The 26,285-nt window shown below is 37.0% G+C and overlaps 1 protein-coding gene across 2 annotated transcripts in view; it reads left to right on the forward strand.

Annotated features, from left to right (window-relative positions):
• The window catches only part of LOC121377517 (RCC1-like G exchanging factor-like protein), a 41,405-nt gene that overhangs the window by 1,838 nt on the left and 13,282 nt on the right, over nt 1–26,285 (forward strand). For both annotated transcript variants that reach the window (XM_041505539.1, XM_041505538.1), the window contains exons 3-11: nt 321–418; nt 2,291–2,420; nt 7,159–7,284; nt 8,776–8,842; nt 12,515–12,566; nt 14,081–14,165; nt 18,698–18,808; nt 21,663–21,821; nt 26,076–26,249. In XM_041505539.1, coding sequence (XP_041361473.1) covers nt 321–418; nt 2,291–2,420; nt 7,159–7,284; nt 8,776–8,842; nt 12,515–12,566; nt 14,081–14,165; nt 18,698–18,808; nt 21,663–21,821; nt 26,076–26,249 — 1,002 coding nt within the window. The remainder of the gene's footprint in view (nt 1–320; nt 419–2,290; nt 2,421–7,158; nt 7,285–8,775; nt 8,843–12,514; nt 12,567–14,080; nt 14,166–18,697; nt 18,809–21,662; nt 21,822–26,075; nt 26,250–26,285) is intronic.

The following is a 26,285-nucleotide window of genomic DNA, read 5'->3' on the forward strand; positions in this document are numbered from 1 at the left end:
CTGGACAAAAGTGAGACAGAAGTCATAGTGGCTCTACAACTCTCCACTGGAGTTTTAAAATGAACTCTGGGTGTGCATCACAGAGAAAAAAAATTCAATATCGTGTCACGATTCACTACGCAAGTTACAGAGATCACTACACAACTATAAAACATAAAACAGTAGTTGTTGATCAATTTTCAATTGACTGAATTTATTACTAATCAAGATTTTGAAAACAAAATGTTCCCTGAACCAGTACTGGGATGCAAATTTGTCTCATAGACGTCAAAAGTTCATGGTATGCCTATTTGTTGTTGTTTCTTCCTTCTCATTCTCAGGTATAAAGAGTTATTTGAAGCCCGAAAAAAATCAGATTCCGAAACTGAAACAGTCCAGGCCAGCTCGTTTGAAATTCATTGACGAGAATGACATTAAGGTAACTATGCAAATTATTATGCAGATTTACCAAAATAAGATGGCAGCCAGTAAATGTTTTATTGTAACTTCTACACTGTTTATCCATCCATCCATCCATCTATCATCCCTCTATCCACCTATCCATCCATCCATCCATCCAAAGAAAGAAATGTTTTATTTAACAACACACTCAAAACATTTTATTTAAGGTTATATGGCGTCAGACATATGGTTAAGGACCACACATATATTGAGAGAGGAAACCCGCTGTTGCCACTTCATGGGCTACTCTTTTTGATTAGCAGCAAGGGATCTTTTATATGCACCATCCCAAAGACAGGGTAGTACATACCACAGCCTTTGATATACCCATCCATCCATCCATCCATCCATCCATCCATCCATCCATCCATCCACCCTTCATCCATCCATCCGTCCATCTGTCCACCCATCCATCCATCCATCCATCCATCCATCCATCAATCAATCAATCAATCAATCAATCAATCAATCAATCAATCAATCAATCAATCTATCAATCCATCCATCCCTCTATCCACCTACCCATCCATTCATCCATCCGTCTATCAATCCATTCCTCTATCAATCCTTCTATCCCTCTATCCACCTATCCATCCATCTGTCTGTCCGTCCATCCATTCATCCATTCATCCATCCATCAATCCATCCATACATACATACATACATACATACATACATACATACATCTGTCCATCCATCCATCCATCCATCCATCCATCCATCCATCCATCCATCCATCCATCCATCCATCCATGCACCCATCCACCAATCCATTCATACACCCACCCATCCACACACCCACACCCCCACCCACACCCCCACATACCCATCCATCCATCCATCCATTCATTCATTCATCCATCCATCCATCCATCCATCCATCCATCCATCCATCCATCCATCCATCCATATATCCATGCAACCACCCATTCACCCATCCATCCATCCATGCAACCACCCATTCACCCACCCACCCACCCATCCATCCATCCATCCATCCATCCATCAATACTTATATACACACACCTGGATCCATACATCATTCCCTCCTAACTTAACACTTTACACTCACCCACCCACCCACCCATCCATCCACCCATCAATCTATCTGTCCGTCTATTCGGCCTTCTTTCACTTTGTTCCTCCATGTATCTATTAATAGATATGATGACATGTTCTCGATGAAAATAAACACAGCAGCATTAAGTGTCTCTCCTCACATGTAGGTCATCCACTAACTGTTTATTATTAGTACCCTATTGGTCCAACCGGAGGGAACTATAGGTTTCATCTCCATCCTTCTGTCTGTCTGTCCATCCTTCTGTCTGTCTGTCCACTTTCTGTCTGTCTGTCCACCTTCTGTCTGTCTGTCCACCTTCTGTCTGTCTGTCCACCTTCTGTCCGTCTGTCCACCTTCTGTCTGTCTGTCCACCTTCTGTCCGTCTGTCCCAAATAATAGTCCTGAATTTTTTTTTTTACATAATGCTATCTTTACAGATTTATGTTTCTCACTCCAGCCAGTGCACCACTACTGGTACATCAAAGGCCATGGTATGTGCTTCCTGTCTATGGGATGGTGCATATAAAAGATCCCTTGCTGCTAATCGAAAAGAGTTGCCCATGAAGTCCTTTGAACTTAGGAGATAAGAAAATGTGTTTTCCGGACTTGTTTTTGCAATGCCTCTAGATATTGAGGTGGAATTGTGTGTTTACCTTTATCATGTTCTGTTACAGTAAAGTTTGATTTTCAATGCAATTAACCCATATTTCATAGAGTTATGGCCCTTGAACTTGGGAGATACTAAAGCTTTAGCAGTACCCTGAGAATGGTTGTTAATGTTTGTTCTAGGTGAAGGTCGCTGCGTGTGGTTACGGTTTCACTCTCTACTACGCCCGTGTGCCGGGCGGATACAAATTATTTGCTTCCGGAATTAACACAGATTCGCAGTTGGGATTTCACGAGATGCCTAGGAAATCTGGTGAGAACCCTCCCCCTCCCCCCCCCCACACACTTACCCACTGCAAACATTCATATATCTTCTCACCTGTGATTTTAACATTCGTATCTAGTATCAAAGTTCTACCAATCCAGGGCTTCTAGAATTTTTATAAAATCCATTAGCCATAGGATCAGTGATTTTAAAACTTTGCTAGCCATGATTAAAAATTCACTAGCCCTACTTTACTTTAAGTTAACATAATTTTACTAAATAACAGTAATGATCAGATATGTCATTTAAAGAGGAGATAGAACTTAAAAACACAAACATGGGGGGGGGGGGGGGTATGATATTCATATTTACAAAATGAATAAACTGCAACATTTGAATTTTCTTTTTTTCACTACCTGCCGGAATTAGCAGTAGTAGTTATTTACTAGCCCAACATTGAATATCACTAGCCATGTGAGTGGGGCTATCATAATCTAGAAGTCCTGTCTGGCATGGCAATAGTCTTTATTTACTAGCCCAAATTGAATATCACTAGCCATGTGAGTGGGGCTATCATAATCTAGAAGCCCTATCTGGCTGTCAGGCATGGCAATAGTAGTTATTTACTAGCCCAACATTGAATATCACTAGCCATGGGAGTGGGGCTATCATAATCTAGAAGCCCTGTCTGGCATGGCAATAGTCTTTATTTACTAGCCCAACATTGAATATCACTAGCCATGAGAGTGGGGCTATCATAATCTAGAAGCCCTATCTGGCATGGCAATAGTCTTTATTTACTAGCCCAACATTGAATATCACTAGCCATGGGAGTGGGGCTACCATAATCTAGAAGCCCTATCTGGCATAGCAGTAGTAGTTATTTACTAGCCCAACATTGAATATCACTAGCCATGGGAGTGGGGCTACCATAATATAGAAGGCCTATCTGGCATGGCAATAGTAGTTATTTACTAGCCCAACATTGAATGTCACTAGCCATGGGAGTGGGGCTACCAGGGCACAATATTTCACGTGAACCGCCGTTCTGTTCGCGTGTCTGTTTCGCAAAATTAAATTTACGCGAACCGCAAATCGGTTACGTCGTGACCTGTAGACAATCAGAAATTAAAACTTTCAGACTTCACGATTACAGTAAGTTTATTCATGCAGACATACTACTAGTATTCCGACAAATGTTTTCGACTGATTTTTAGATATTTGATGCGCGGCAAACCAGTAGACAACGGTATATTGCAACGGTTGTAACTTGCGACCAAAGACTCAGTATAGAGTCGAGCCAAACGTTTTAAAGAAATATGCACGGACTGCTGAGACGCCTAAATTATCTGCTGCTATTCTATCTCTAAAGGAATATATGTAGACATAATATTGGATTGCCTATAACTTTACAAAGGTTGAAAACGGTTTTAAACGTATGCAAAAATGTCACAAATACTAACATCGCATAATGAGCTTTAAATAATAAAAATTTGGAACGTCACTGTAGTATAGAAGTACCAGTGATAAAGTGAAAGTAGCATCGCCACCGCAAAATATCAGTGTACAATTGTGATCTTTCTTTTTATGTTATTAGAAGATTTATTTTTATTAATCTAATCATGCACCAATAAGTAGCCTGTTTTATAGTTCAGAGGAACTGGACATTTGTTGTTTGGGTTTTTGGTGGGCTTTTTTTAATTGCTGTATACTAAATTTACATATCAGTGACAAATGGTAGCCTTTATTTATTAGTTTAATCATGCACCATGGAATGGGCATTTTCCCTCCAAATGTATCTATTTTGTTTCAGTACTGGGTTGATATTTAGTCCTTTTACAATAGTATTAACTTCCACAAGCTGCACAGAGGTTCTAGAATACGGTGACCCGATGCCCGAGGACAGTGGTTTTTAGATTCGGGCAACTAAAAATTACTTTTTGCGATCCCGATGGTGAATGATAATAATAATAATAATAACAACAATAATAATAATCATAATCATAATCATAATCATAATCATAATAAATCTACAACGCTACGATAGTACGAAAACAAAAGAAACATCTACAAGTCACTTCTTTCGATTTGCAAGCATTGAAGAAACTGTTTTATAAAACTTTATTTTTTTTGTATTTTGTTTTAACTTTATGTTTGAGCTAAAAATTATGTATTTAAAATATAATTTCAACGTAACTTTGAGGTAACCGATCAGGTAATCCACAGGTTACGCAAATATAATTCACGTAACCGAACAATTGGTTACCTAGGTAAAAACCACGTGAACCGACTTCCGGTTACCTCAGATTTTGAAATATTGTCCCCTTTGCTACCATAATCTAGAAGCCCTATCTGGCATGTCAATAGTAGTTATTTACTAGCCCAACATTGAATGTCACTAGCCATGGGAGTAGGGCTACCATAATCTAGAAGCCCTATCTGGCATGTCAATAGTAGTTATTTACTAGCCCAACATTGAATGTCACTAGCCATGGGAGTGGGGCTACAATAATCTAGAAGCCCTATCTGGCATGTCAATAGTAGTTATTTACTAGCCCAACATTGAATGTCACTAGCCATGGGAGTGGGGCTACCATAATCTAGAAGCCTTATCTGGCATGTCAATAGTAGTTATTTACTAGCCCAACATTGAATGTCACTAGCCATGGGAGTAGGGCTACCATAATCTAGAAGCCCTATCTGGCATGTCAATAGTAGTTATTTACTAGCCCAACATTGAATGTCACTAGCCATGGGAGTGGGGCTACCATAATCTAGAAGCCCTGCAGTCTCAAAACATACATGCCAAAGCCATCCTGATTTAATATATCTGTATGTCTGTCAATATACTCAGGTGTTGTATCCATCCATCCATCCATCCATCCATCCATCCATCCATCCATCCATCCATCCATCCATCCATCCATCCATCCATCCTATCCATCCATCCACCCACCCATCCATTCATTCCTTTTAGTCGCCCGTCTATCCATTCATCTCTCCTTCCCTAATCTCTCCCTACCTTCCTCCATCCATCCACTCATCCACCCACCCACATTCCATGTTACACATTTATAGTTTCAAATATTTCATGAATTCTCTAATTTGACTAATTTCATTTTTATGTAGACTAGTGGAGTGCATCACACTGTAACAGTTTAAAGTTTTAAATTTATGATTTATTTGTCATACTTATGTTAAACCTTTCATTCCGACATTCCATCTGACACTCAGACAGTTTCACATACAGTATCATAGGCTTTATTAATATTCTAATTTCACTATATTTATTTATATAGAGGATAATAAACGAGTTACCAGTTATTATCAAATTTATGTCCCGAGTGAAATAGTTTTTTGTGAAAATTATTTCACGAGGGACATAAAATTGATAATAACTGGTACCGAGTTTGTTATTCTATTTATTACCCCAGCCTTTGGGTTTTTTAAAAAGCCTTCATTTTTGATATAACCTATCGGCAACACGTCCATGTATATAGAAACAACGTAAACTGTTCTGGGTATTGCTTTAACTTTGTATATTATTCACGGTTCACAGATAATTTTCAAAACCCAAAGTTCTATATATTCTGTAAAAAAAATCTATAATGAATTGCATTAAACTACCATTTTATTACAAGTTTAACACTGAAACCAGAAAGACATAAACGCAAACGCTTTAAACTACGTGACGTCATTGTGTGTGCTTTGCCAATTCGTGATGACATCATATTTAGTACCGACAAGGTGATTGGTTTGTTGGCGTCAAATGATCCAATAGTAGTGTACGTTAAACCAATGCATAATAATTTCTCAGTGAGAAATGATGATTTTTATTTTCCCCAATATGAGTGCCTGCTGGGGTAATAAAACTAGATAATCTGATTATTGAACTATTCCATTCATATGTTATACAGGGTTTATTAATACCCTGATGGGATTGATTTGATTTTTAGGTAGATTACTGGACTACATGATTTGTATTCAGTCCACCATTTATTAATACATTAATTTAACTGATTTGATTTGTATGTAGAATACTTAACTACATCGTTCATATTCAGTCCACCATTTATTGATACATTAATTTGATGAATTATATTTTTAGGAAGAATACTGGACTACATAGTTCGTATTCAGTTCACACATTATTAATACATTAATTTGACTAATTATATTTGTAGGTAGAATACTGGACTACATAATTCATATTCAGTTCACAGTTTATTGATACATTAATCTGACTAATTATATTTGTAGGCAGAATACTGGACTACATAGTTCATATTCAGTTCAGTTTATTGATATATTAATTTAACTAATTATATCTGTAGGCAGAATACTGGACTACATAGTTCATATTCAGTTCACAGTTTATTGATACATTAATCTGACTAATATATTTGTAGGCAGAATACTGAACTACATAGTTTGTAGTCAGTTCAGTTTATTGATATATTAATTTAATTAATTATATCTGTAGGCAGAATACTGGACTACATAGTTCATATTCAGTTCACAGTTTATTGATACATTAATCTGACTAATTATATTTGTAGGCAGAATACTGAACTACATAGTTTGTAGTCAGTTCACAGTTTATTGATACATTAATCTGACTAATTATATTTGTAGGCAGAATACTGAACTACATAGTTCGTATTCAGTTCACTGTTTATTAATATATTAATTTGACTAATTATATTTATAGGCAGAATATTGGACTACATAGTTCATATTCTGTTCACCGTTTATTAATATATTAATTTGACTAATTTATTTGTAGGAAGAATACTGGACTACATAATAGAACCAGCTGTAGTGAATTTGCCGCTACAGAAACCGGAGAGTACGAGGATACGACATTTAGCGTGTGGTCGCGCTCACTCTCTCATCCTCACAGACGAAGGAGGTAAGCAGAGTGTTCGTTAGTAGCAGGCTGTCATGGCTGCCTAGGTGTTATCCTTACTGTGTCTAGTAGATCTGTATAGGTGCCTACTCTTCTGAAACTGTCTCCCACTACCAAAGATATTATATCAGCATGTGCGTTGCCAGGTCGCCAAATGCGACCAATGTCCAGTTTGGACGACATAAATATTTTTTAAATTATGCCGTTAGTCGCCCAAATAATATTACGTGGGAGATCTTCTTTAGAGCTATAACATATGAGCCACTATTAATATTTGTATTCCACATTAAAATCATGCTCGTGGTTCTCTTACCATAATTTGTCAACATCCATTATTATTTTTTGGGCCACCATATGTTTTGGTGAGTTTCGAGCCCTGTGTGCCCCCATATCAAAGATCTTCTAATTGTTTCAGTGCTAGCTCTGGCAGTTGCCAAATTTCACCAATTGTGAATTTTAAAAACAATTGTTAAATTTTGTTTTAAGTTGGTGAAATAATTGTACTACATTTTATTACAAAATACTGGTTTGATTCCCTTTTTGAAGTTTACCAGTAATAGATAATTTGGCGAATCTTTGTGTTCACCCAGAGTTAGCCCCATGTTGGTTTGAACAGTATTATTTATTATCACATATCCACCAGCAGACATAAGCTTGTATTGTAATTAAGACGTCTCACCACTTTTAGATGTTTTGTCAAAGAAATGTTAAAAGAAGTCTTATTTATAAATTGTTAACAGAGAGTAAATGAATAGAAAATGAAGAAAAGGAGAGATGGGAAGAGAGAGGGGAAGAGGCAGAGAGAGAGAGAGAGAGAGAGAGAGAGAGAGAGAGAGAGAGAGAGAGAGAGAGAGAGAGAGAGAGAGAGAGAGAGAGAGAGAGAGAAACAGACAGACAGACAGAGCAAAGAGAAAGCTTGAGAGAGAGAGAGAGAGAGAGAGAGAGAGAGAGAGAGAGAGAGAGAGAGGGGAGAAATAGAGAGAGAAACAGAGAGAGAGAGAAACAGAGAGAGAGAAAGAGTAAGAAAGAAAGAAGAGAGAAAGGATGAGATAAAGAGAAAGATAGAGTGAGGAAAGAATTGCTAAAGAAGCCATATATTTATATAATGTACAAAATTATTTATTAATTGTATTGAAATATAAATACTTCTGCTAATAGTTTTATTTACTAGCTGGCAGTGACAAGAGGTTACATGCATCATGTCAAAGTAATTAATATATTTTTTCCCCACCCATTATTATTTGATAATGAGGAATTGACTGCTGTTTTGATAGATAAATAGATAGATTTGACGTACGTATAGTTGTTTCTCATTGCTTTCTGTTTTTACACAGAATTCTTGAGAAAGCCACAACTACATCAAGTGATAGAACAGTACAATTTTTAGTTAATTATGCAAATTATATATGTGTGAGATGGATTAATTTGTAGAAATGCTGAAATTTGACACTTAGAATTTTGATATTGCACCTTTAATTGTTGTATTAATTTCAGTGTTCAGTCTGGGTAACAATGCCTATGGTCAGTGCGGGAGACCTGTTGTTGAAGAAGAGGTTTATGGGTAAAGTTTTACTTTATTTCACCTACCCAGTATATTGTGAATTAAAATTTTTAAGAGGAAAAACAAAATGGGATTTTTTATATTTTCAAGACTTAAAATTGAAAGGGGGGGCAGGTAGTATATACTGCTCAATGTGCACAACATGCTTCCCGATAACAGGGCTTCTAGAATTCTTATAAAATCCACTAGCTATGGAATCAGAGATTTAAAAATTTTACTAGCCATGATTCAAAATTTACTTGCCCTACTTTAGTTTAAGTTAATACAATTTTACTAAATAGTAATAATCAGATATGTCGCCTAAAGAGGGAGATAGAGCTTAAAAACACTAACACTGGGCGTTGGGGTGGGGGCAGGATATTCATATTTACAAAATACACTTAACTATAACACTTGACCTTTTTTTTTTTCACTAGCCGTCGGGCATGGCAGTAATAGTTATTTACTAGCCCAACGTTGAATATCACTAGCCATGGGAGTGGGGCTACCATAATCTAGAAGCCCTGCGATAATCAATATAACAAGCAGCTTTTGTCTTCCATCTTATTTTGACAGTATTCCAGATATATCAAGAACTTTCAGAAGATTCAATAATATAAATTTAATGTTTTTATCCAACCTTGTCTCAAGTTTTCCACATAACTGTTAAAGGGACAGACCGTAGCTTTTAAACACTAAAGCATATATTTCACTATTAAAGCCTTTTATGATCACTGAAATCAAACATTACTTATATTTTCCGTACATCCGAAATGTTTATGGTCATCATGGTGTTTTTTAATAATGCATAATGCATTTTTCATATTTTTAAAAATGCACATGCCTTTAATGATATGAGAAATAATGATTATGGAGTCGTGTTTTAGTCTTATTTTAAGGGTATTTCAATGTCACAGACTCTTGTTTCACTCTTTTGTATCCAAATTTATTACAGGTTTGTAAATTAACCAAACTTAGTGTCCATTTTTACGGGTTGAAACTAGAGTCCAGGTGAAAAATATGCCGTAGTGTTTAAAAACTAGTCTGTTCCTTTAAAAGGTTACTCAACAAATCTCATTTTCAGGTTAACTTTTTAAACTAATACTCAGTTTTTAGTCCTCTACTGATCCATCCGTCTGTCTGTCCCACATTTTCAGGTTAACTTTTTAAACTAATACTCAGTTTTTAGTCCTCTACTGATCCATCCGTCTGTCTGTCCCACATTTTCAGGTTAACTTTTTAAACTAATACTCAGTTTTTAGTCCTCTACTGATCCATCCGTCTGTCTGTCCGACATTTTCAGGTTAACTTTTTAAACTAATACTCAGTTTTTAGTCCTCTACTGATCCATCCGTCTGTCTGTCCCACATTTTCAGGTTAACTTTTTAAACTAATACTCAGTTTTTAGTCCTCTACAGATCCATCCGTCTGTCTGTCCGACATTTTCAGGTTAACTTTTTACACTAATACTCAGTTTTTAGTCCTCTACTGATCCATCCGTCTGTCTGTCCCACATTTTCAGGTTAACTTTTTAAACTAATACTCAGTTTTTAGTCCTCTACAGATCCATCCGTCTGTCTGTCCGACATTTTCAGGTTAACTTTTTACACTAATACTCAGTTTTTAGTCCTCTACTGATCCATCCGTCTGTCTGTCCGACATTTTCAGGTTAACTTTTTACACTAATACTCAGTTTTTAGTCCTCTACTGATCCATCCGTCTGTCTGTCCGACATTTTCAGGTTAACTTTTTAAACTAATACTCAGTTTTTAGTCCTCTACTGATCCATCCGTCTGTCTGTCCGACATTTTCAGGTTAACTTTTTACACTAATACTCAGTTTTTAGTCCTCTACTGATCCATCCGTCTGTCTGTCCCACATTTTCAGGTTAACTTTTTAAACTAATACTCAGTTTTTAGTCCTCTACTGATCCATCCGTCTGTCTGTCCCACATTTTCAGGTTAACTTTTTAAACTAATACTCAGTTTTTAGTCCTCTACTGATCCATCCGTCTGTCTGTCCCACATTTTCAGGTTAACTTTTTAAACTAATACTCAGTTTTTAGTCCTCTACAGATCCATCCGTCTGTCTGTCCCACATTTTCAGGTTAACTTTTTAAACTAATACTCAGTTTTTAGTCCTCTACTGATCCATCCGTCTGTCTGTCCCACATTTTCAGGTTAACTTTTTAAACTAATACTCAGTTTTTAGTCCTCTACTGATCCATCCGTCTGTCTGTCCCACATTTTCAGGTTAACTTTTTAAACTAATACTCAGTTTTTAGTCCTCTACAGATCCATCCGTCTGTCTGTCCCACATTTTCAGGTTAACTTTTTAAACTAATACTCAGTTTTTAGTCCTCTACTGATCCATCCGTCTGTCTGTCCGACATTTTCAGGTTAACTTTTTACACTAATACTCAGTTTTTAGTCCTCTACTGATCCATCCGTCTGTCTGTCCGACATTTTCAGGTTAACTTTTTACACTAATACTCAGTTTTTAGTCCTCTACTGATCCATCCGTCTGTCTGTCCCACATTTTCAGGTTAACTTTTTAAACTAATACTCAGTTTTTAGTCCTCTACTGATCCATCCGTCTGTCTGTCCCACATTTTCAGGTTAACTTTTTAAACTAATACTCAGTTTTTAGTCCTCTACTGATCCATCCGTCTGTCTGTCCCACATTTTCAGGTTAACTTTTTAAACTAATACTCAGTTTTTAGTCCTCTACTGATCCATCCATCTGTCTGTCCCATACTTGCAGACTTTTTTGCACAATGCGGAAATTTGGCATATAGTTTTATCATGTACAGTTACAAATCAAGTTTGACTTTCTTAGGGATTTATCCATTTTTAACGGAGTTATGGCCAGATCAAGTTTGACTTTAATTTATTCAAGGGACGTAATGTCAAAAATTAAATTTTTATCCATGTTTCACAGAGTTATGGTCCTTGAACTTAGGAGGTCGGAACATTGTGGGGCCCAGTAGTGGACATGTATTGTTTTAGCAGTCCTCTTAGAATGCTTGCTAGCAGTTACTTCTATTTTGAAATCTGAGAAGCAAAGATTGCTTCACACTAGACAAAATGAGTTTTGGGCCCTGGATTTTGCTTATTCTCTTATTCCTTTTTGGAAAGGGGCACAACGTAGCTGAGGGGCAGAGCTCTTGCCCCAGGAGCGATGATTCCTGGACTGATTTCATTTGGTCGACCCATGTTGTTTTTCCATTGTAACCAGTGCCCTATAACTGGTATATCAAAGTTTGTGGTATGTGCTGTCCTGCCTTTGGGAAAGTACATATAAAAGATCCATTGCTGCAATTTGCTATAGCAGTAGTTTAGGCACCAAAATAGCCATAGTTCATAATGTGTCGTTAAACCGACATTCCTTACCTTTTAGAAAAACCGTTGTTTGATAACCTATAGGCCATGGTGTTTTTTAATTCTGGAATGTTGTTAAACATTCATTCATTGTTTTGGGAACAAAAGAAGCAGGTTTTTTTGTGTGTTTTTTCACCCAGTAACTACAATATACCGGCCTTGGTGGTGTCATGGTTAAGCCATCGGACATACGGTTTTAACGACTACATGTCCATCTTACACACAGGATAACACATACCATAACCACTGATAAACCAGTCATGAGGTATCAAGTAAAAAATAATTTAATGTTAGTGATTTTTTTTGTTTTCAGAAAGAATCCTACCATAAACAAAGTGTCAAATCTTCCAGATAACATATCACAGGTAGATGTTAAGAAAATAGTATCTACATTTAAAAATTTTTATTATTTAAAAGTGCGTATTTCCAACATTTAAATTTTCATTTAATAGACAAGGTGAATTTTTTTCGCGATAACATATCACGGCAGAGTGTCAAGAAAATAGTATCTACATTTTTAAAAATGTATTATTTAAAAGTGCGTATTTCCAGGGTTTGAATTTTTTCATTTTCCATAGACAAGGTGAATTTTTTTTGCGATAACATATCACAGGAGGGTGTCAAGAAAATAGTATCTACATTTTAAAAATGTATTATTTAAAGGTGCATATTCTTTTTGTTCCTTGCATTTTTTAAACCTTGTACACTATTTCTACACATTTTTATTCCTTTACAATAATTTACGCACTGTATATTTCCATTTTATGTTTTTGTTATCATTCTAATGTCTTGTTATAGCTAAGAATAGATTTCATATCTTTGGTTTTTAAAATTTGCACATTCTGTTGGCGATAATAAAAAACAAAACAAAACTGTTTATTCCTAAGTTAATCGGTCCATATTGTGATCGGCTTATGGTCAATCTGATGTCTGTATTAGTTTAAGAGTGGTTAGTTTTTGTAACTTTACCGGGCTTGGTGGCATTGTGGTTAGGCCATCAGTCTACAGGCTGGTAGGTACTGGGTTTGGATCCCAGTCGAGGCATGGGATTTTTAATCCAGATACTGACTCCAAACCCTGAGTGAGTGCTCCGCAAGGCTCAATGGGTAGGTGTAAACCACTTGCACCGACCAGTGATCCATAACTGGTTCAACAAAGGCCATAGTTTGTGCTATCCTGCCTGTGGGAAGTGCAAATAAAAGATCCCTTGCTGCTAATCGGAAAGAGTAGCCCATGTAGTGGCGACAGTGGGTTTCCTCTCAAAATCTGTGTGGTCCTTAACCATATGTCTGACGCCATATAACTGTAAATAAAATGTGTTGACTGCGTCGTTAAATAAAACATTTCTTTCTTTCTTTTTATAACTTTGTGCCTTCTTGATATGTTAGTATGATAGTAATTGTTAAAACAAGCACACACCATAAGGTAGTTCTAAACCAAATAACTTCTGGCTGGGTTATTGGTGATAAATGTGTGTGTTGGTTGTAAAAGAAAATAGTTTCATCTGGGCAAAAATTGTATGCAATTTTATTTCATCTAGTACCACTGTGTCAAGTAGCCTTGTGCTTGAAATATGTATGGGGTACCTGTAAAAAAAATACAAAAATTTATGCGGAAGTAAGGTACTAGTAGGGTAGATGTTACCCATTATCTCTGAAATAAGCAGCTTGACCCCTAATGTTTTCTGATTCACTTTAAGGGTAAGGGGTGGTAGTATTTATATCCATTTATGTCGATTGATATACTGCAGATAGGAGTTTTAGCCACATATATTACTATTGTCATCTGTGGGATTTGATTTGGTAGTATGCACCCATAAGCACCAGAAGATGTCTAGTTTATTTTCACTAATTAAAACCTTTTTTTTTTAACAATTAAGGTTGTCTGTGGACAAGACCATTCTTTATTTATCTCCACGACAGGAGAACTCTACAGCTGCGGTCTTGGGTCAGACGGACAGACAGGTTAGTCCAGCTTTATTTGATCTCTAATAGTTACCTCCCTTCTTAAATTGATTTGTGGTCAGAGTTACCCCCCCTCTCCCCTTAAGGTTGCACTATACCAATTAATTTCCGGCTGGGTCGAAGTTCGAGGTGTACCGAACTTGTGATAGAGAAGTTAACACCACAAGTCCTGTGATTGGTTATAAATGTGAGTGTGTTGGTTGTAAACAAAATTAGTTTCATCTGGGCTAAAAATGTATGCAATTTTATTTGATGTAGTACCACCGTGTCAAGTAGCCTTGTGCTTGGAACATGTATGGGGTACCTGTAAAAAAAAGTACTAAAGTTTTGTGCGAAACTAGGGGTGTTGCAGAAACATCTGGTTATACCGAAAATGAGCCATGAAAGGTACCATTTTCTGCAGTTAATACTTTGAGGTAGGGGTTGTAGTACTGATATTTATGGGTCACAGTTTGGTTGATATATTGCATATAGTGTTTTTAAACACAAACGTTAACATGGTCGCCTATGGGATTTGAATTGGTATAGTCCAACCTATAGCACATATTCAGTGCATAATAAAAAAGATTATGATTTTTGTGATTTAATTAAATTAAACTACACTGTTTGATTAATTAGCCGTCACTCGGCCATGCAAGTTCACAATGACCTTGACCTTGACAATAATTACTGTACATAGCTCTGAATGGAGTTTGAACAAAAATTAGCACTGAGGAAAAGTTGGTTTTGGCCTATAATTCATACTATACAGATTTGAATGTTCTTATTTACATGGTGTTTGACTTGCCATATACAACTGCTCTTAAATATGTTAATATATCTAGGCAGTCTGAACTTTTAATAGCAATTTATTTTTATATTAAAAATAACATGTGCCAATATTGGGATAATGTCTTTAACTTCTATAAACATAGTTAATGTTTCATGTGTGTACTTCTGATAGCTTAACTTTTTAAAGACCTTGATTTTTATTGTCCTTTTGGCATATTTATAGGGTGCTAAGTCATATTTTAGACAAATTTGTAGTTTTAGGGGAAACATTTTTTTACTTTGAAGAATGTTTTTACCAAAGCCATAATTAAATTTTTTGTCACTATTGTGCCTTCTGTTCTCATTTATACATAACAATAAGCTTGTTAAACATATCTTTAGGTCTCCAGATCAAATCTTTTTTTAAAATAATCACTTAGTTTGCTCCCATGAAGTGTATTTTAAGTGTATACTAGATTTGGAACCAATTTTTCCAGATTTGATTATCTACCTTGGTGTAATTTGATGATTTATTTTATTGTTAATGCTGTATTATCCAATGTTAATAGCTAAATGATATGCTGGATTACAGATTGTAGGAATACATCCAATATACATATTGTATTGACCTGGATTAGAAAATAATGCAATAAAATAGATGTTCGGGTAATTATGTCACTTAAAAACAGGTTTTTTTAGTAATGAATCAAAAATAAATATGCGAAAGCTGCATGATAATTCCAGATATCACAAATTTTTAAAACCTCCAACTACAGTAGGGTATACATAAAATATAGTCAGGAATATTGGTGGCTGCCAATGGTTTTGATGGTCCAATTTGAAAATCTGCATAGCTGATGGATTTGAAATTCCCGCACATGGTAACTTGAAGATGCCCACACTCAGCATACAGGATTTTCTTCCAACAGTGATGTGCAGGACATTAAGTCATTACTTCATACAGATGCAGTCATGTTGGTTTTTCCTTCCTCAGACATTGTATTTTTTTAATACTGATATTTCTTTGATGTGCCTATTGAGGTCTTCATAATCTAGGGGTCAGTCAAGTACATGTGTTTCAATGGAATAAGTTTAAGGAGTTGAGGTACTCTGAATAGCCATGCTGTCTCTACATATATAGCTGAGCACACACACACATCTGACAATAAATATCTTCATGAGTATTATTTTTTTTTAAATTATTTTTTCAAATATGACATATTGCATTTGTACAAAACTGTACAAAATACATGTGTTTTGTGAGGTGTACATTAAATTAGGTTGCACTGTAGAAACAACAGTTTCAGTGAGGTTGTCAGTTTATGTCAGAAGACACCAGATCCTGGTTGTCATAAAAACACATGATTCACCACCTTTTGAAACATGTATGTTATCAGTATAGGTTGCACTATACCAATTAATTTCCGGCTGGGTCGAAGTTCGAGGTGTACCGAACTTGTGATAGAGAAGTTAACACCACAAGTCCTGTGATTGGTTATAAATGTGAGTGTGTTGGTTGTAAAAAAAATTAGTTTCATCTGGGCTAAAAATGTATGCAATTTTATTTGATGTAGTACCACCGTGTCAAGTAGCCTTGTGCTTGGAACATGTATGGGGTACCTGTAAAAAAAAGTACTAAAATTTTGTGCGAAACTAGGGGTGTTGCAGAAACATTTGGTTATACCGAAAATGAGCCATGAAAGGTACCATTTTCTGCAGTTAATACTTTGAGGTAGGGGTTGTAGTACTGATATTTATGGGTCACAGTTTGGTTGATATATTGCATATAGTGTTTTTAAACACAAACGTTAACATGGTCGCCTATGGGATTTGAATTGGTATAGTCCAACCTTAATAAAATAGTAAAATACATTGTTTATACAAGGAACACCAGCCTCAGTGGTGTCGTGGTTAAGACATCGAACATAAGGCTGGTAGGTACAGGGTTCGCAGCCTGATACCGGCTCCCACCCACAGCAAGTTTTAACAACTCAGTGTAAGTCCACTACACTATCTTCTCTCTCACTAACCACTAACAACTAACTCATTGTCCTGGACAGACAGCCCAGATAGCTGAGGTGTGTGTGCCCTGGACAGCGTGCTTGAACCGTAATTGGATATAAGCACGAAAATAAGTTGAAATAAAAATACAGGGAACATTTGGCTTTAAACATTTTAATTAATGATATTTCCGGCCAACTGAAATTGTATTCACAACTACTGTTTAAAGTTGTAAAATTGAAACTGAATAAGTCCTCTGTTATAATCTCTAAATGGGAGAATTACAGCTGAATACAAGACACACACAACGAAATTAAAGGGACAGTTTTAAAGTTGCATAATAACCAAGAATATTGATTAATTTTCCTGGAATTAACTGCACACAAAACATTGCATCGTAATAATTTAATTTACTATTTCCAGGGCTTCTAGATTATGGTAGCCCCACTCCCATGGCTAGTGATATTTAATGTTGGGCTAGTAGATAACTACTACTGCCATGCCTGACAGCTAGATAGGGCTTCTAGATTATGGTAGCCCCACTCCCATGGCTAATGGTATTCGATGTTGGACTAGTAAATAACTACTACTGCCATGCCTGACAGCTAGATAGGGCTTCTAGATTATGGTAGCCCCACTCCCATGGGTAGTGGTATTCGATGTTGGACTAGTAAATGACTACTATTACCATGCCTGACAGCTAGATAGGGCTTCTAGATTATGGTAGCCCCACTCCCATGGCTAGTGGTATTCGATGTTGGACTAGTAAATAACTACTATTGCCATGGCTGACAGCTAGACAGGGCTTCTAGGTTATGGTAGCTCCACTCCCATGGCTAGTTATATTCAGTGTTGGACAAGTAAATGACTACTATTACCATGCATGACAGCTAGATAGGGCTTCTAGATTATGGTAGCCCCACTCCCATGGCTAGTGGTATTCGATGTTGGACTAGTAAATAACTACTATTGCCATGCCCGACGGCTAGAAAAAAAAGAAATCAAAAGTTTGTTTTGTAAATATGAATATCTTGACCCCACCGCAACCCCCAATGTTATTGTTTGTAAGCGCTATCTCCCTCTTTAGGTGACATATCTGATTGTTACTATTATTTAATAAAATTGTATTAGCTTAAAGTAAAGTAGGGGCTAGTGAATTTTTAATTGTGGCTAGTACATTTTAAAAATCACTGATCCCAAGGCTAGTGGATTTTAAACAAATTCTAGAATCCCTGCTACGACAGTGAAACCCATCGAAATCCACAGGACAACGGGAGAACCCTGACTCATCCCTTTGAGCTTTCTCCTGACGATGTCAACATTTAGAAAGAAAGAAATGTTTTATTTATTGATGCACTTAATACCTTGTATTTACAGTTATATTGCGTCAGTCTTATGGTTAAAGACCACACAAATATTGAGGAAGGAAACCCGCTGTCGCCACTTCATGGGCCACTCTTTTCGATAAGGAGCAAGGGATCTTTTATATGCACCATCCCACAGACAGGGTAGTACATAAAATGGTGTACTGCCTGGAATGTCAGGACAGAGAAGTCACAAGTTTATACAAACCCTGCACAAAGTGTTTAGATAGAGAGTAACTAGTCAGTGACGTCGGGTATCTGCTTTATTCTGTGATGGTAAGAATGGGAAATTCTGCGAGGCTTTGCTGAGTGTAATTTCTCATTCGGCCGTAACAGAGTTGGGGGTTTTCAGGATTTTGAAGTGATTTTGATGACAGATTATCTTTAAGGTGTTTTTGATGTTTTTATTTCTTTCAGGCCTGCAGAGTTACGAGATTGTGAGTTCTCCAACTAGAGTTAAGGGAGACATTGACGGTGAACACATTGTATCGGCCGCCGGGAAAGGAGATTGTGTGTTAGCTGTGTCAGGTACGCCTTAGAGCATTGTGGGAAGAGAGGGGGAGTGGCTGACCTGTCAGTCATCATTGGTGGGGAGGGCTACCTGTCTATCAACATTATGATGAGGGAATAGTTAAATTACTTCAAACTTATGGATTTTTTTAATGATTTAGCCAGTAGTGGAATGTTAATAGATAATAAAAAGTTTGTTTTGTTTAGCGATACCACTTGAGCACATTGATTTATTAATCATTGGCTGTTGGATTTCAAATGTGATAATTTTGATGTATAGTCTTAAGAGAAGAATCCAGCTACATTTTTTCATTAGTAGCAAGGGATCCTTTATATCCGCCATCCCACAGACAGTATAGCACATACCACGGCCTTTGATATACCAATCATGGTGCACTGGCTGGAACGAGAAATAACACAATAGGCCCACCAACTTGGATCGATCCCAGACCAGCCGCGCAGCGGGTGGGAATTAATGAATACATTTTTATAATTTTTAGAAATATGATAGTAAGAGAACTGCGCATCAAGCAGGCATTTTACCACTGGGCTACGTCCCACATGTGAGAGGGGTTATTTTGACAGGTGTTTTGATAAGTGAGAGGGGTTATTTTGACAGGTGTTTTGATAAGTGAGAGGGGTTATTTTGACTGAGGTGTTTTGATAAGTGAGAGGGGTTATTTTGATTTTGACTGAGGGGTGTTTTGATAAGTGAGAGGGGTTATTTTGACAGGTGTTTTGATAAGTGAGAGGGGTTATTTTGACTGAGGTGTTTTGATAAGTGAGAGGGGTTATTTTGACTGAGGTGTTTTGATAAGTGAGAGGGGTTATTTTGACAGGTGTTTTGATAAGTGAGAGGGGTTATTTTGACGGGTGTTTTGATAAGTGAGAGGGGTTATTTTGACGGGTGTTTTGATAAGTGAGAGGGGTTATTTTGACGGGTGTTTTGATAAGTGAGAGGGGTTATTTTGACAGAGGTGTTTTGATAAGTGAGAGGGGTTATTTTGACTGAGGTGTTTTGATAAGTGAGAGGGGTTATTTTGACAGAGGTGTTTTGATAAGTGAGAGGGGTTATTTTGACTGAGGTGTTTTGATAAGTGAGAGGGGTTATTTTGACTGAGGTGTTTTGATAAGTGAGAGGGGTTATTTTTATTTTGAGTGAGAGGGGTTAGGTGTTTTGATAAGTGAGAGGGGTTATTTTGACAGGTGTTTTGATAAGTGAGAGGGGTTATTTTGACAGAGGTGTTTTGATAAGTGAGAGGGGTTATTTTGACTGAGGTGTTTTGATAAGTGAGAGGGGTTATTTTGACTGAGGTGTTTTGATAAGTGAGAGGGGTTATTTTGACTGAGGTGTTTTGATAAGTGAGAGGGGTTATTTTGACAGGTGTTTTGATAAGTGAGAGGGGTTATTTTGACAGAGGTGTTTTGATAAGTGAGAGGGGTTATTTTGACTGAGGTGTTTTGATAAGTGAGAGGGGTTATTTTGACTGAGGTGTTTTGATAAGTGAGAGGGGTTATTTTGACTGAGGTGTTTTGATAAGTGAGAGGGGTTATTTTGACTGAGGTGTTTTGATAAGTGAGAGGGGTTATTTTGACTGAGGTGTTTTGATAAGTGAGAGGGGTTATTTTGACGAGGTGTTTTGATAAGTGAGAGGGGTTATTTTGACGGGTGTTTTGATAAGTGAGAGGGGTTATTTTGACGGGTGTTTTGATAAGTGAGAGGGGTTATTTTGACGGGTGTTTTGATAAGTGAGAGGGGTTATTTTGAGTGAGAGGGGTTATTTTGACGGGTGTTTTGATAAGTGAGAGGGGTTATTTTGACGGGTGTTTTGATAAGTGAGAGGGGTTATTTTGACAGAGGTGTTTTGATAAGTGAGAGGGGTTATTTTGACTGAGGTGTTTTGATAAGTGAGAGGGGTTATTTTGACAGAGGTGTTTTGATAAGTGAGAGGGGTTATTTTGACAGAGGTGTTTTGATAAGTGAGAGGGGTTATTTTGACAGAGGTGTTTTGATAAGTGAGAGGGGTTATTTTGACAGAGGTGTTTTGATAAGTGAGAGGGGTTATTTTGACTGAGGTGTTTTGATAAGTGAGAGGGGTTATTTTGACTGAGGTGTTTTGATAAGTGAGAGGGGTTATTTTGACAGAGGTGTTTTGATAAGTGAGAGGGGTTATTTTGACAGGTGTTTTGATAAGTGAGAGGGGTTATTTTGACAGAGGTGTTTTGATAAGTGAGAGGGGTTATTTTGACTGAGGTGTTTTGATAAGTGAGAGGGGTTATTTTGACTGAGGTGTTTTGATAAGTGAGAGGGGTTATTTTGACAGAGGTGTTTTGATCTACATTCTGTGAACCAACCTAATTATTTTGTTATAAAAAAAAGAAGAAGATAAAATAACTGTTACGGAAGAACAGAAGAAATGAATATATTACGGAAGAATGGAACAATGTCGGCAAGTGTTGCCTTCTTTTTAATAACAGAAATTAGAGCACCAAGGCAAACGTTTCCTTCAAAAAAAAGGGGGAAAAGGCAACTTTCTATCAGAAGAAGAAAATGTTTTATTTAATGATGCACTCAACACATTTTATTTACAGCTATATGGCATCAGACATATGGTTAAGGACCACTATCAGGTTTCCTCTAACCTATGCAGCTTATTATGGAGTATATGGCTATTTGCATGGTGGCAAACTAGGTAGGATACCACAGCATTTTTCATGTCATCGACAATATCCTATTTTCTGGGTACAGTGACAAGTAAGAAGAGAAACCATGACATTTGCCATTGTTGTGGAAAATTCGAACCCTGATGAAAAAATAATTTAAAAAATAAAATAAAAAATAAAAAAATAAAAATTCTGTTTTATTTTCCAGACAAAGGTGACTTGTTTGGTTGGGGCAACTCTGAATACAATCAGTTGGCATTGGTTACCGACCACGCCCAGGAAAACATTCCTCGACACATTCCACTTAAGAATTGTGGGAAGATTATCAGGGCAGCTTCTGGCGGTTCCATTTGTGCCATATTAAATGGTGAGTTGGAGACTTTGTACATAGAGAGTGGCTGTGTGGTTTCAGATTTATTTTGACAGCCAATAGTTGTTCATGTTACCCAGCACTAAAAGAGGAACTGGCATGTTGTAATCCTTAGCTATTTGTGAAAATTTGTCAATTATATTTGACTGGCCTTGGTGGCACTGTGGTTAAGCCATCGGAATAAAAGGCTGGTAGGTGCAGGGTTCGCAGCCCGGTACCGGCTCCAACCCAGAGCAAGTTCTTAAGGGCTGAATGGGTAGGTGTAAGGCCACTACACCCTCTTCTTTCTCACTAACCACTCACCAAATAACAACTAACCCACTATCCTGGACAGACAGCCCAGATAGCTGAGGTGTGTGCCCAGGACAGCGTGCTTAAACCTTAATTGGATATCAGCACGAAAATAAGTTGAAATGAAATGAAATAAATTATATTTGTTTCTAGTAAGAAATTTAAATATACTAATGAATGATATTCATATTTTGCACAGCTTTTTAGTGTTTGTATTATCACACTAATAAATGATAGCAAAAATTACCAACCTCAGTGGTGTAGTGGTTAAGCCATCAGACATAAGGCTGGTAGGTACTGGATTCGGAGCCCGTTACTGGCTCCCACCCAGAGCGAGTTTTAACGACTCAGTGGGTAGGTATAAGGCCACTACACCATCTTCTCTTTCACTGTCAACTAACCCACTGTCCTGAACAGACAGTCCAGATAGCAGAGGTGTGTGCCCAGGACAGCATGCTTGAACCTAATTGGATATAAGCATAAAAATAAGTATACATGAAATAAAATAAACAAAAATGGTAGACTTAAAATGATAGATCCAAAGTCTTTTTGAAAATATATAAATACAATGACTATTGATTTTGCTAGAATTTGGAGGGTAACGAAAAAAAAAAAAAAAAAAAAAAGTGCATTCGGGATGGGTTATTAATATAAATGTAGAAGTTTTATATTCATGTCATTCTTCCATTCTTTTATATACCTGCCTAAATGACGCCGAACAGTTGATATATTTTTATTATTCTGCCCCAACCCATTAAAGGATTTTGTAGGAGATATCGCTGGCACTATAATTTGCGATATCTTCTGCGATAATCTCCTAGGAGATATCGCTTCTTTTGTTACATCACTGTGTATGTTTCAGCGCTAAACCTATCATTAGTGACGTCACGCCACTGTTGTTCTGCCAAATATAGTGACATTCAACCCACATTACTGACATTGTTTACAATTGTCGCAAATGAAAAGAATGATAATGGATGATAAAAAGAATGTCCCACTTGTGTCTTGTGATATCATTATTTATCAGGACTCGTTGATAAATGTAACAAAATCCTCAACAGGCCTCGGATTTCATACTTTTATCAACTTGTGCCGATAAACAGAGCTTCTAGATTATGGTAACCCCACTCCCATGGCTAGTGATATTCAGTGTTGGACTAGTAAATAACTACTATTGCCATGCCTGACGGCTAGTGAAAAAAAAAGGTCAAATGTTGTAGTTACGTCTATTTTGTAAATATGAATATCCTGCCCCAACCCCAACGTTAGTGTTTTTAAGCTCTATCTCCCTCTTTAGGTGACATATCTGATTATTACTATTATTTAGTAAACCTTTATTAACTTAAAGTAAAGTAGGGCTAGTGAACTTTTATTCATGGCTAATAAAAAATCCATGGTTAGTGGATTAAAAAAAAATTCCAGAAACCCTGCGATAAATTATGATATCACAAGACACTCGGGGAGTATTCTCTATTTATATATTTGCCTAAATGACACCCAGCAGTTGATATATTTTTGTACGTGTGTGTCATTAAACATTTATTAATTCTGTCCATTCTTTCAATGTAATTTGCTTCATGTTACTGTCAACGGGAATTGATTTGGTGTCAAACAGATTAATTTTTGCACAGAGTTACCTACCTTTTATTATTTGACTAAACCATACTTGAAGAAGAAGTACTGGCCTCGGTGGTGTCGTGGTTAAGTCATCAGACATAAGGCTGGTAGGTACTGGGTTCGCAGCTCGGTACAGGCTCCCACCCAGAACGAGTTTTAACGACTCAGTGGGTAGGTGTAAGGCCACTACACCCTCTTATATCTCACTAAACACTAACAACTATCCCACTGTCCTAGACAGACAGCCCAGATAGTTGAGGTGTGTGTGCCCAGGACAGCGTTCTTGAACCTTAATTGGATATAAGCACAAAAATAACGGAAAGGAAGAAGAAGAAAAGAAGTTTGTTTTCTTTAACGATACCACTAGAGCACATTGATTATTTATCATCGGCTATTGGATGTAAACCAGACCTGAAATAATGTTGCTTTGCCAAAAAACAACCAATCTTTTGTTTTCTGCTAAGATTAGTGGGCCGTGCTTTAATATGTATTTTTATATGCGCCATCCCACAGACAGAATAGCACATACCATGACCTTTTATAAAACCCACTAGCCATGGGATCAGTGATTTTAAACATTTACTAGCCACAATAAAAAATTCACTAGCCCTACTTTACTTTAAGTTATTACAATATTACTAAATAATAGTAATAATCAGATATGCCACCTAAAGACGAAGACAGAGCTGAAAAACACTAACACTGGGGGGGTTGGGGTGAGGGCAGGATATTCATATTTACAAAATAGACCTAACTGTGCAATATTTGACAAAATATTTTCACTAGCCGTCGGGCATGGCAATAGTAGTTATTTACTAGCCCAACATTGAATATCACTAGCCATGGGAGTGGGGCTACCATAATCTAGGAGCTCTGTATTTTATTACATCCAGATGCTGGTGAGGTATATGTCGGGGTTACGGTATTTGTTTACTGTGTATAATAAATATTTTATTACTTTCAGGGTGTATACTACCAAATCAAATCCCATGGACGACAATAGTAACATATGTGGCTAAAACTCCTACCTGCAGCGTATCAATCAACATAAATGCCATGGATATAAATACTACTACCCCTCACACTTCAAGTGAATCAGAAAAAAATTGGGGGTCAAGCTGCTCGGTTCTCAGATAACTATGACTACCCTAGTTCCGCACAAAATTTGAGTACTTTTATTTACAGGTACCCCATACATGTTTCAAGTACAAGGGTACTCGACACATTGGTACTAGATGAAATAAAATTGCATATTTTTTTTACCCAGATGAAACTATTATTTTTTACAACCAACACACTCACATTTATAACCAATCACAGGACTTGTGGTGTTCACTTCTCTATCAAAAGTTCACTGCACCTCCAACTTTGACCCAGCCGGAAGTTATTTGGTTTATTACTACCTTCAGATACTATTGAGGTATATGACTATGACTCATCTAGGGTTATGGCAGTGTGCGATTTTGAGGAGAGTCTGGAAGCCCGAGGCTCACAAAAATCATATAGGACTCTCTAGCTTGGCTACCATACAAGCCTGCATGACTGGTAAACATCATATAGGACTCTCTAGCTTGGCTACCATACAAGCCTGCATGACTCGTAAAAATTATATAGGACTCTCTAGCTTGGCTACCATACAAGCCTGCATGACTCGTAAAAATCATATAGGACTCTCTAGCTTGGCTACCATACAAGCCTGCATGACTTGTAAAAATCATATAGGACTCTCTAGCTTGGCTACCATACAAGCCTGCATGACTCGTAAAAATTATTTGTACAAATTACATTGATTCTTTGAAATGATACAGTCAACATATATCTCAAACTCCTGGGAAAGCACAGTCTTGAATAGCGATCTTTTCCATGCTTTCATGCAAAACATTTAGTGTGTCTTCTGTTCTACTGGAGACGCACAGCAGGTCTCACTGGGTTGGTGGCGGGCTCTAAAGATTTACAGACAGGGAGTCCTTATGACACTTATATTGTTTAAACCAAAATTACACACTGTATGGTATTTGTGTGCTATGTATAATTAACATTTTAATATACTTCCAGATGCTGGTGAGGTATATGTGTGGGGTTACGGTATTTGTGTGCTATATATAATGAACATTTTAATACTTCCAGATTCTAGTGAGGTATACGTGCGGGGTTATGGTATGTGTGTGCTATGTGTAATTAACATTTTAATACTTCCAGATGCTGGTGAGGTATACGTGTGGGGTTACGGTATTTGTGTGCTATATATAATGAACATTTTAATACTTCCAGATGCTGGTGAGGTATACGTGTGGGGTTACGGTATTTGTTTTCAGTGTATAATTAACATTTTAATACTTCCAGATGCTGGTGAGGTATACGTGTGGGGTTACGGTATTCTCGGGAAGGGTCCTGTAGTAGATGCATCCGAAGCCCCCCAGCTTATACCCAAGACGCTATTTGGCCAGAGTGAACTCCAGCCTGATGTCAAGGTGAAGGACATTGATTGTGGAATTGGACATTTTGCAGCACTAACAGGTAAGAATATTGTGATAATAAATTCATGATTCCAAT

The sequence above is a fragment of the Gigantopelta aegis genome, chromosome 7, assembly GCF_016097555.1.
Source record: "Gigantopelta aegis isolate Gae_Host chromosome 7, Gae_host_genome, whole genome shotgun sequence".
In the NCBI taxonomy this organism is placed as follows: domain Eukaryota; kingdom Metazoa; phylum Mollusca; class Gastropoda; order Neomphalida; family Peltospiridae; genus Gigantopelta; species Gigantopelta aegis.